Source organism: Diuraphis noxia, unplaced genomic scaffold (assembly GCF_037042655.1).
Source record: "Diuraphis noxia isolate RWA-SAM2 unplaced genomic scaffold, SU_Dnox_SAM2 contig0001, whole genome shotgun sequence".
Taxonomy (NCBI): Eukaryota; Metazoa; Arthropoda; class Insecta; order Hemiptera; family Aphididae; genus Diuraphis; species Diuraphis noxia.
Window position 1 is genome coordinate 74277116 of NW_028301711.1, and position 13344 is coordinate 74290459.

At 32.5% G+C, this 13344-nt stretch overlaps 1 protein-coding gene and 1 pseudogene across 1 annotated transcript; one reads left to right on the forward strand and one right to left on the reverse strand.

Annotated features, from left to right (window-relative positions):
- Positions 1 to 85: 85 nt before the first annotated feature.
- LOC149061688 (uncharacterized) lies at positions 86 to 2044 on the reverse strand (annotated as a pseudogene).
- A 5133-nt stretch (positions 2045 to 7177) lies between these two features.
- Positions 7178 to 10891, forward strand: LOC149061689 (uncharacterized). The gene is made up of 8 exons (XM_089216013.1): positions 7178 to 8889; positions 8973 to 9189; positions 9251 to 9361; positions 9419 to 9630; positions 9782 to 9914; positions 9983 to 10159; positions 10218 to 10322; positions 10392 to 10891. The coding sequence occupies exons 1-8, from the start codon at positions 8644 to 8646 to the stop codon at positions 10889 to 10891; spliced, it is 1701 nt and encodes a 566-aa protein (XP_089072139.1). The 5' UTR covers positions 7178 to 8643.
- Positions 10892 to 13344: the final 2453 nt, after the last annotated feature.

Sequence of the window (13344 nt, forward strand, 5' to 3'; positions counted from 1 at the left end):
AATATTATTTTCTAATAATAAAAAAACTTGTTTTAAGTATCACGCTTATTTTATTTTCATATAAATTATGTTTTATGAACAAATATTAAAATAGTCGCCGCTTAACATTGTGCACTGGTGCTGGGTGTTCGGCGAATGGTAATTGATATGGCGGTGGCGTAATGACTTGAGATGGTGATTGCGCCCTGAAAAAATCTGGTCCATCGTTTACGTCGAACGACTGCTCAACCCCGTCTGGCACTTCAATATTATCTATTAGCTGAAAAAATTTACTATTAAATAATGTTTTTCTTTAAAAAATATGATTATATAAATTACATCTAACGGTCTAAGAGTAGCGTATGTAAGCGGGTCATCGTGCATGCCGAATATATTGGTAATGCTTGGTGACATTGGGGATTCCATTTCTCCATTCTGCGACTAAAATAAAAAAAAAAAAAAAAAAAAAAAAAAAAAAAATGGTATTAAATATTTTAATATAATATATTAAATTTATTAATTACCTCGTGTGTCGCCCGATTTAGCAAAGATGCTGCTAGTTGTTTGGCTGCGAACATTTGTATTTGACCGGTCAAGTTTGGGAAAGATTTGTCCATTCGTTCATCTTCCGCGTTCTTAACGTATATTATCATCTCTTCTAAATTTTTCGGTGGAGATTTAAGGAGATCGCATTTCTCACGTAGGTATGTCGCAAACTCATCAGTCTGTTCTATAACTAATTGAGCAGTGTATATTGTTTTCCTTACAATACTTTCGAAAATACAACATTCGAGATATTGAAGACGAATAAGGTAGGCCCGATTCAAGAGTACCCTGCATCCGCTTTCGATTTTTGACTCAATCACTAGCACATTTTCTCCTCCGTACACCATACTGGATATTTTATAAAGTTCGGTTTCAAAAAATATCGTACGCTTATATGTTAGTGTCTGATCCAATACGAATGACAGTATATTACCCATCAGTGAAAATATACGCCGGAGAAAATCAGGCAATATTTTAACGTGACGTGATGAAGTTAATACATTTACAACGACTTCGTAATTTTCGCTCGGATCAATACCGATATGCACAAATTTACGGTTCGCAAAATCCAGTGTGTAGCATGTAGTTTCGATGAGGTCAGCCGGTGGTGATGGTGTAACATATGTGAAATTCTTCTTGTACACTGCAGCCATGTTTCAAATTGACCTACTTAATGTCTCTTATTGTAAATAAACGCCCAACGTGCTTAATTTGCTAGTAGAAACGGCTATGGCATATTTCAATAATAATGTATAACAATGATAAAAATCACGCATGTTATTTATATATAATTTATATTATAATTTATTTATATATAATAACCACTGGGTTAAATAAATATATAACAAATGATAACTGATATCTGATAACAAATGATAAAAATCACGCATGTGATCCACTGGGTTAAATAAATATATAACAAATGATAACTGATATCTGATAACAAATGATAACAAATGATAAAATATTTGTTGATTATAAATCGCGCACGCACACGATCGGCGGCGGTGGCGGTGGCGCCGGCGGCGGTGGTTTCTGAACTGTCTTTTTTATCCTACTCTCAACTAATTTTGTATAATGCGAATTCCATTCTTCAATTTCGTATCTAGCCTTCAAAATGTCGAGTAAGTATTTTCTTGATTTTATAGAGTGAGGATTTAATGGACCTCTATTTCTTAATAGTTGATATAAATCATCATACCTAAGTATAAAAATGAGAATATGAATTATTGCAATTTAAATTTTCGCTAATGTCGATATCGTCTATATCAACGTTACTACTGGAACAGGCTACAAAAAAAAATATTAAAAATACAGACGCAAACTAATTTTTGGGATATTATACAGTAGAATATATACAATACTTATTATATATTTGTTAACGATTATTTTTTAATTACACGCTTTGAAATATAAGTATTATTTTTTTTATGCGATTTTTCTAAATATTTTTTTTGTTTATTATCACAAAATTATATATTTAGTATATTAAACACTTACCTAGGTGTTCGTTGTCCATTTCTTATTTGAGAATTAGTAAAATTGAACAAAAGAATCAATTTAATACCTCATACAATAAGAGCCGGCGCAAATTGGACCTAGCCCATGTACACGCCACGCGCAGCACACGTGTGACCGAAACCCAGTCCAAGTCCACGTTTTTTAATAGTAACGCATATTGAACTCAGCCCACGCCCATGCCTTACCCATACCCATTACCCTACATATACCAAAATCTCCATCATTTCTCCCAGTATAGCTCATAAGATGACAGCAAGCCAGCAGCAACTTCTTCTCGATTTAGAATCTGAATCTGAGGACGATGAAAGGTATATAGTTTCACACCTACTCGGCAAAAAAAGTAAAACGAATGAATATTTACGAAAAAGAGAGAGTCATGGAGAGTTTAAGTTATCCAGTGAAGTTCCAGATAGTGTGTTCAAAGAGTCGTTTAGATTAAACAGAAAACAGTTTAGTGAAGTTCATGAATTAATTAAAATGGATATCACTGGTCAAGAGTGCAATGCACAAAAACCTATTGGAAGTGAAGAAAAACTAGCAGTATGCCTAAGGTAAGCGTTTAATACCACGATTACATTTGATGGTTACTAATAATTATGACTGGCGATAAGTTAGTGTTTTGAAATAAATCGTAGGCGATCATGTACGGTTTCAAGAATCTAATAATATATTTGGTTTTTGTTTTTATCTGTTTTATGTACTTTTAATGAAAATAAGAAAATTTATTTTGCATTTCTTGACAATTTTTAGGTTTTAGGTTATTTTCTTAATTTTTTAGAACATTTTACAGTTTTGTAGCATTTTTAAAGATTTTGGATACGAAATTTGAAACTTTATTTTAAGATTTTTATATAAATATAACAAATTACAAAGTAGGTACTCGTAATTCACCAGTTTTCGACAAAATCAATTTTTTTATTTGGCTGTTACTTTAAAACTAAAAACGAAAAAAAATGTAAAGAAAAATGTTTTTTTTGTAAAATATTATTATTATATTATTATATTATTCAATTACACCATGTTATAACAAATCAAAAAATGTTCTTGAAGAATCGTCTTCATGTCTTGAGCAGTTTCTTTCATTTGTGTCAACTGAGCTAATCGAAGTTGAATTCGATGCAGAAAAAAATTCAGGGTATCCTTGCGTTAAGGCACAAGACAATGAACTAGTAGGCTGGGGTGTTATTGAAATAGCACGTTGTGTGTTCATCTGATAAGTTTGGTTAACTTCACGTTTGTCTGTGATTTCATCCTCAGCTTTATCTTCGGCATCAGAAACAGCTTGAAACAAATTTCTTCTGACTACTCTTTGGTATTTTGTTGGAAGACCTTTAGTGATGTTGTACATAGACATAAAAAATTGATACAAAGCATCATTTTTTAATTCTTCTTGCTTTTGTGTTTCTGCAACAAGACTCTGACGTAATTCATCCCTCTTTTTTGCTCTCTTGTCACTTTCGCATAACAGGATCATTAGAAATCGTGGATTTTTTAAATCTTTTACGGGCGACATTTTCAGAAGGTTCGGTTGGTTCGCCATTTGTTGCTTCAATTCTGGGTTCATCAGATGGTGGAATATCAAACTCTTCCAACTGACTTTCTTCACAGGGTAAAGTGGCCAATTGACTTTCTTCAAGGGGTGAAGTGGGATTTCCAACAGTATTTCTGTTTTTCATAAAAGGTTGGAGAAACTCCATTTGTTTTTGGTACGTCCATAGCCTAACATGTGTTGCCTGTTGCCCACTTTTTTTTTGTTGTCTCCGAAGAGCTTCTCTATGACATTCTCTTAGCTTTCGCCATTGATCCTTAGCAGCTTGGGCTGTAATTAAAAATAGTCGTATAAAATAAAATACAAATTCAATCGTCAATTATAAAAAAATAAACAAAAAAACACACATCATTGTAAAATCAATACATTTATCACTCCGTTTAGAAACTATATCATTTTTTTTCATACTTTTTTAGGTATTTGGCCACTGGTGACATGTTTAAAACTATAGCATTAAGCTATAGATTGGGGGAGAGAACAGTATCAAATATTGTAAATGAAGTATGTGCAGCTCTGGGGCATCGTTTACAACCCTTCTACATACCTGCACCAACAGTGGAAACTTGGAAAAATATTTCCTTGGATTATGAGAGAAAATGGCAGTTTTATAACTGTTTGGGTGCAGTTGATGGAAAACATATCGCCATTCGGAAACCACTTCTTAGTGGGTCTTCTTTCTACAACTATAAGCAATATTTTTCCATTGTTTTGATGGCGACTGTGGATGCAAATTATCGTTTTACAACTATAAATGTGGGTTCTATGGGTAGGTTTAGCGATGGAAACATTTTCGCCAATTCCTCGTTAGGGAAAATGCTAAACAGTGGGTCTTTACAATTGCCCGAACCAAAACCGTTACCCGGGCAAAATACAGGAACACCGTATGTCTTTGTCGGAGACGAAGCATTTCCTCTAATGCCAAATTTGATGCGTCCATATCCTAGAGCGAGAGTGACTGGCAATTATGAAAACAAGGTTTTTAATTATCGATTATCCCGAGCAAGACAAACAGTAGAAAGTAGCTTTGGAATATTAACAGCAAGATTTCGTGTGTACAAAAGACCTTTTGAATGCAAATTGGACACCATAGATAAAGTAGTGTTGGCCACAATTGTGCTTCATAATTATTTGAGAACTGATATTCTTTCAAATGCCAGTATACAGGACGAAGATGATGAAATAGCATACAGCTTTGATGAAAGTAATTTTAGTTCATTAGCACCTAATCGAAGTAGAAGTTCTAATGAAGCATTTTCAATTCGACAAAATTTCACTGAATGTTTTAATTCTAACTACGGATCTGTTGACTGGCAAAGAAGAGCAGTACAAAGGGGACAGTTTTGAATAAAAAATATGTAAATTAAGATGTCATTATTTAAGAATATTTAAATTAGGATGTTATTAATTAATAATATATAAATTAAGATGTTGTTAATTAAAAATGTTGTTGATACAATATAAAATGTAATTTACTACAATGTAATATAAAAAATAAATTACATGTAAAATCGAAAAAATAATATTGTTTAATATTATAAATAAAAAATAAAAATAAAAAACTGTGATGCCACGCTAAATCTTAAAATTATTATCTTTATACATACTTGTTAAATATTTAAATATTAATATTTAAATACTTTTTCTGTATTTTAAATACATATTATTATATTTTGTTTTTAAAAATATTAAATATAAAATTTTCAAACAAGATATTATTATTTACTATTTAGTTTCGTTTATCGATTATGAAGAAATATTGCTTATCGTCGATGAAAAGACATGACGATTAAAAATAATATTTCCCGTATATCGTATATCTATTTGGCTATTTATAGTTCATAGACTCATAGTATCATAGCACAACGACACCACGAATCCCAGTCTCACACACACACACACACACATACACACACTCCGCACTCGTTAATCGTTATTCGTTAATATTTTAATAATCGTCAAAAGTTATTTTATTACGTATTGTTTCTTAAATGAAATAAATTTTAAAATAGTATTACTGTACAACTGTATAAGTTAATTATTATTTCTACAAAATATTACAAACAAGATTACTCACCTGATGGTATTTCTGGCGTATTTAATTCTTTAGCTATCTTATCCCACAAATCATCTTTCAGTTTTGATCTCATATAATCTTCATGAGTATCTTACAGAACAGGAAAGCCTCTAACAATTTCAATTAATTTTTCCATCTTAAAAAATATAGGAAATATAGGAAAATATATATTAATATAATATTATATTATAATATAATCCAAATATAGGAACCCACGATCCACGAAACTGTGTTGAAAGCACAACTTTACCCATGCGAACACAGGCTGGAACTGTACTGGCCGTGGGATAGGTTTAATATGCGCCACTCCGTCTCAATCAACGTTCTACAAAATAGTCCACGCGTGTGCTGCGCGTGGCGTGTACATGGGCTGTGTCCAATTTGCGCCGGCTCTAATCGACAAAACTCGAATGCGAATAAATGCTAAAGTAACAGTTTCATGAAAACATTATCTACTTTTCTTATCGCCTGAGCAGTCTAACGAGCTCAATATCATTTTAGATAATAATTCCTTATTACATATGATATATATATTGGATTAATACAAAACAATATTTATTTCAGTCAAATTTAAAAATGGACTTTTTTCCGCCTAAAACTGGATTTCAGACCACTGTGTAACGGCCCGAGTAATGACGGTGCTTGTGGTGGTGGTGGTGCTGTTAACGACATTGAAGAGGTGATTATTACTATTGAAATATAATATTATTTCGTATTACATATCCCTAGGATATCGTAGAGAATATTATATCTTATAATATAATTTGATATTTTTTTTCACAGCTTTTAGGATTCCACGAGAACGAAGGCGCCATGTACACATATTGAGACTATTGCCGGTAACGTCCTACTTGACCTCGACATTCCAACCACTGTCCACCACCGCCGCTGACCGAGGAAAATAATATATTAAGATGAAACACGTCATGTATAATAATATCATCATAATATGTCTAATAACGGTGTTATATATATATATATATATATATATATATTTATATACATATATATATAGCCCTTAGTCAGAGATGAAAAAAAAAATTTTAATATTTTAAATTTCTCACCCCCTCATTTTGTTCATTACTATAAAAAAGTAATTTTTGTTAAATTTGATCATTATTGTTCATCCCCTTCGCGTGCCCAAAGAGGCTAAAAATGCAAAATAGGGTTTTTTTGTCGTTTTTTGAGTTTTATCAAATAAATATTGCACTTTTCGATAAAATTAATAGAACTTATATAATAGATATTTATATTTTTAATAATAATCATATTTATAAAATTTCTTATGAATTTATTATTTTCCAAGAAAAATTATAAAATACAAAATTTTTTATTTATTTAAAAAATTTATTTTTTTAAGGTTATTTACACATTTTATTAGAATAACGGTTGGTGATGTTTATGATTATTTAATAGTCCTTGGATAAAGTGCTTTTTTTACAATCTGGAAATTGCTGACGATACTCGCTGACTACTTGCAGTAAATATTGCTTCTGATCTTCGTTTTTGGTTAATAGCTTGTTATAATCTTCAATCAACTTAACTCCTCTCTCCGCAATATCATTTACGACATTTATATTATTTACCAATTCTTTACTTATTTTGTACTGGTCATTTTCATTCCACAATTTGGGATCTAAATCTAAAAAGTCCATCTGTATACCAAATCTATTATAAAAATTACTAGATTGGATAGATATGAAATCATTGATATCTTTATTAGCATAATCGTATATTTCATTTGGTTTTAAACTTATTCATTTGTTGGCTTCTGATTCGATATCACGAGACTGCATTATTGCTTTAACCGTTTTTATTTTGGTTTGTGATGATACTTTGTCATCAAAAAATGCTAATGAAGTCGCTTCTGGTGTTAAGTACCATAAATGACCACACATTTTTTTTAACGCTGACTTAGAAATTTGTTCATCAATTACCTCATACAATATAATATCTTTAATAAATTGCAAGTCCATGTTTGGAGCTAGAGCAGCAGCTCTAGCACAAAACCATTGCTTTATATATATACGAACTATAAAAATACATAAGTCACGTAAAGCATTATTTTCTTTTAAAAGTTAATTTAAATTCTTTACGAAATAAAAATATTTCAACAAGTGATATTCTTCTCTAACTGGAATACGTGCTTTTTCCCAAAATATAATGACTTCGTGGATCACTAATTTAGCACTGTCGCGTAAATTTAAATTTAATTTACTTTACGTATGTTAAAAAAGAGAATACTTAATACCTGTTTTATTGAAGGTAACTTACTACCTTTAATTTGATTCGAAATATGTCCAACTAAAAATACCTTATTGGAATCACGAAGATTTATTTTTGATGACGACGCCATAATAATAAATTTAAAAAATAAGTATGTATCTAAACGAATGGTATTTGTAAACTTTGAGTAATAGTAGGATATATTAGACAGTTCTGACCGCTGAGCCGCTGAGCCGCTGATCCTGTGCTGAGCCCGCCGTCCGGTCGTGTACGTGTATGACGTATATTTTACCCCTCCTCCCCCTTACCTTACCATGTTACTGAGCCCGCCGCCGGTCGTGTACGTGTATGACGTATATCTTACCCCACTCCCCCCTTACCTTACCATGTTACCGAACCCGCCGCCCGGTCGTGTACGTGTATGGCGTATATTTTACCCCTCCCCCCTTACCTTACCATGTTACTGAGCCCGCCGCCCGGTCGTGTACGTGTATGACGTATATTTTACCCCACTCCCCCCTTACCTTACCCTGTAAGTGTACCTTGTAGTAGCTCTAGTACCTTACCTAAGTTTGTACCGGTTTTTTTTCATAATCTTTCAAACTACGATTCTCACTATGTTATTTCCCAACTTGACTATGACACCTGTAAGATTTCCGTTATACCGAACAGTGAGGAGAAATTTATATCTTTCTCAAAATATATAAGTGGCGACTTCACTGTTCAATTTATCGATACCTTCCGGTTCATGGCATCAAGTTTAGGGAAATTAGCCGCTAACATGATTACACCATTATTTGAAAATTTCCGAGAAACTAGCAAACATTTTGCCGCCGGAGACATGCCACTCGTGACACGTATGGGGGTGTACCCTTATGAGTACACAGATAGTTGGGAACGGTTGAAGGATACAAGACTACCGAGTAAGAGAAGATTTTACAGTTCGCTGACCGAATCGGGTATAGAAGAAGACGAATTTGAACACGCGAATGAGGTATGTTATTATATGATTATTTCTATATAATATATTTTTAAAATGTTTGTTTGTTTCATGTATGGTCTCGGTTCGATTGTAAGACGTTGGGCGAGTATTCCGACCTGTATCTTAAAATCGACGTGTTGTTACATACCGATGTGTTTGAAAACTTCCGTGATGTATGTATGCGGACATACAACCTGGACGCAGCCCACTATTTCACCGCCCCCGGCTTAAGTTTTGACGCAATGTTGAAGTTCACGGGGCAGAAACTTGAACTGTTATCGGATTATGACATGATGTTAATATTTGAGAATGGTGAGTATATTATTTAAAAAAAAATACACATATGATAATAATAACGATTTTTTTTTTTTAGGTATACGTGGTGGATTGGTGCAGGCCAGTATGTGTTACGCGAAGGCGAATAATGTAAAGACTCCGGGTTATGATGAGCCAAAGGAAAAATCATGGCTTATTTATCAGGACTGTAAGTATATATAAATATTTTTATTTTTATTTATTTTTATACTTATTAATTTTTTAGGCAACAACTTGTACGGATGGGCAATGTCCCAATACATGCCTTACGGTGGCTTTAACTGGGTTGAAGCCACATTGAATGGATTGAATGATCTGAGCGATACCTCCCCCATAGGGCGAGTATACGAAGTTGATGTGTCTTATCCGAAAGAGTTACACGATAACCATAATGATCTGCCTTTCCTGCCACAAAATAGTATACCACGCGGATCAAAGGTACGAAAACTGATGGCTACATTTGAAAAGAAGACAAACTACGTTATACATTATAGAAACCTGCAGCAGGCGATTAAAAATGGTTTAATAGTTGAAAAAATAAATTTTTATTTTTTTATTTTTAATTTAATTTTATTTTATTTATACCTAGGTTCACAGAGTGTTGCAGTTTGACCAGTCGCCATGGTTGGCGGATTATATAAATTTGAATACGAAAATGAGGAAGAAAGCGAAGAATTTTTTCGAGAAAGACTTTTTTAAACTCATGAACAACGCGGTGTTTGGTAAGTTAATTTATTTACTACCATATATATTATGTATATATATGTTTTGATTCGCATATTGTTTATAGGTAAAACGATGGAATCGAAAAGTAAACAGATAAAGTTGGAATTGGTGTCAGATGAAAAGCGACTTCAGAAATTGATAAACAAGACGACTTTTAAACACTGTACCAGGTACAGTGATAGCCTGAACGCCGTTTCACTGGAAAATAAAATAATTAAATTCAACAAACCTATCTATATTGGTAAAATTTATTTTATTTTCAAATTTTTGCATTTATTATCACATTTATTTTTCTATAGGATTTTCAGTTCTGGATATCAGTAAGACGATAATGTACGACTATCATTACAACGTGATGAAAAAACACTATGGAGACAGAATAAAACTTATGTACACCGACACAGGCAAATATATTAAAACTAATCTCATATATATATATATATATATTAATTAATATCATTATTTTTTTCTAGATTCGTTGGTGTATCATATCCAAACTAACGATTTTTATGCTGATGTGACGGCTAACAGTAACTTATTAGACCGGATGGACACCGCAAATCTTCATCGCGACCATCCGTGTTATGTGGCAGAGAGGAAAAAGGTACCAGGATTCTTTTCCGATGAGACTAACGGACATACCATGACTGAGTTTTGCGCACTTCGCGCAAAATCGTACGCATATAATATATATGCAGGGGATGATGACAGATTAGAAGGAGAGTACATAAAGGCGAAGGGGATTCGACCTCACGTAGTCAAACACCACATGACTCTAAAAGAGCATAAAAAATGTTTGTTTGGTGAAGTTGGAGTGGAGGCATACAAGGAGAATGTATCTATTCGCTCATTCAAACATCAGTTGATGACGATAAAAACGAGAAAGCTAACTTACAACAGTTATGACGATAAGAGAGTGGTGCTAGAAGATAAAGTGCACACACTAGCACATGGACATTATAGTATAGAGTAAGTTATTACAAACATATATATATATATATATATATTTTTACTAACATTTTTCTTATTTTTACAGGGAAGATGATTGGCCTGAATTAGATGAAGAAGGACAGAACTGGAACGATGAAGAGAAAGGTTTAATGAGGGGCCTTCTACACTACATAACCTGTATATAGTTAAATAGTTTTATTGTAAATATTGTTATATTGTAAATATCACTCGAATAATTATTTGTATATTCGTGTAAATGTAAACACATAAAAATATAAAAACAATGTTAAAATATAATGTTTATTAAATACAATCAAATTTTTAAGAATTATTTATAAACCATTTTCTTATAGCAAAAACTTTATAAAATGTATACTGTTTAAGATTAAATTCCATATAAAAAATACAACATGGTAGAGTTTCGTCATCGCATATTTGATCCAAACGAGGACAGCCCAAATCTTCAATGTTGATAAATGCGACATGTGGTATATACTCCATTAGAATTTTTTTTTTTCTGATCACCTTTGACGTATATGCAACTGAACTTTAATGAATTCAATATTCTCCCGACTTCTTCATACTCGACATCACCAAATTCTATAGCTAGTTGATGATAATTACGTTCCAACTACTTGTTAGTTTTACGACTCTTGTTATCTTGCATAGATTTCGAATGTTTAAAAATCCAATGTTGAGTTGCCCAAGTTTCCGTGTCTACTACAGACATTTCTTTAATCATATATTTATTGTTTACGCCAAGAACGCATTGCATGTCTAAGATGGCTGAAGACATTATTGCTTGTCTTTATAAAAAGTTTCAATACTATTGAGTTGACTAAGTATAGTAGGAAATATTTTCTTCAACACGTTGTTATTTTCTATGATGTTTTGTAATGCAATTTCAATTTTACTCATACGTTCCACTATATCTACGGACTTTAATTGAAGTGTTTCCGTGTGTTCTTCTTGTATTTGGACGGATTTATGATTTTCTTCGAGCATTTAGCTCGATTTTATCCAATTTATTCGAATACGATTTGATCGACTGTTCGAGATTTGAAATATTTTTTTTTGTTTCACCAAACTGAGAACTACCGAACACGTTCATGTCTATAGCTCTACTGAAGTTATTTTCTAATGTCACCTGTATTTATCCAGCTATTGTGTGTATTATCGAACCCGAGCCATTTAACAAGTATTAGATATCCCTTCTTACGTATAATTTTCTCTATTAAATAATCATTTGGGTGATTGGTTTTTTGAATTTCCTCAGAGTAAAAACAGCCTGCAATCGGTTTTCCGGTATAATCTTGCAATTGATAAGTAGTGGGTAACGTATCGTTTATTTTAACAATTTTAAATATTTCTGTAGACCAGCTAGGTAAATAACCTTTTGCGAATACACTTTTATATGTGCTTATTCGCACGTCATCGCCTACGTTAAATTTGATCGGTCCATTAATAATTTTTCGTTGTTTAATAACGACAGCCTCCAGATTTGCATCAGCTTGTATAGGTGTCATACCTATTGTCCTATATTTTGAGTTGTTGTACTCGTTAATCAATGAAGGTAAAATTGATATCCATTCGTGCGAACCACGTGCAGTAAACTCTCTATACATTTTTCTTTAATTGTTCTACGTTAATTAAATTAAATTAAATTAAATTAAAAAGGGTTAAGACGTTCTACGATGCATGCTTTCGTTGTACTATACGTAGAATATTTGTGTATATTATATTTCTTCATCAACGCGTCGAATGCCGCATTGTAAAATTCTTTTCCATTGTCGACTTGTAAAAGTTTTGGTGAGCGTTTGGGTAATATTTTTGACATTGCATTTGAAACTTCTTTAGCAGTTTTAGATTTTAATTCTATACCCCAAGCAAACTTTGTAAAACAGTCTATGACGCTCAAAATATACTTGTATCCCTTGTTCTGTTGTGAATATGAAAATGTGAAAATTGTATCATTTCGACCAAGTCGGCCTGCCATATATCGTTTTTGCCATAAACATTAACTCTGCGTCTTGTATAATTTTTTCTAGCAGGTTTGTGTAGTTCGTTTGCAATTTCGTGTTTAGACATTTGGAATATGTTTTATTACCCCCGCTTCATACAATTCTTCGTAAATTGAGAGTATTTCGTTGGAAAGCCCTGTATTACCAGCCGCTTTTGACGCTAATAGTAACCGCAATCTATCGATTAACTCATTAGGATCATTACAGTACACTAAACTATGTTTTTTTAATTTTATAGATAACCCGCTACCTGAAGATGAGAACAATGGTTTGATTATATCAGCGAATTTATTCCCACCTTTTTTAATTTCTCTCCCACCTGCTTTTAGGTGTGCTGATCTTTGAATTAGTATAGATTTATATGTTTCTAAATCTTGTTTGGTGTAGAATTTTGGAGATTTTGAATTACCAAGTCCTTGTGTTAGCGGTTATGAAGTATCTTCAATAACCAACT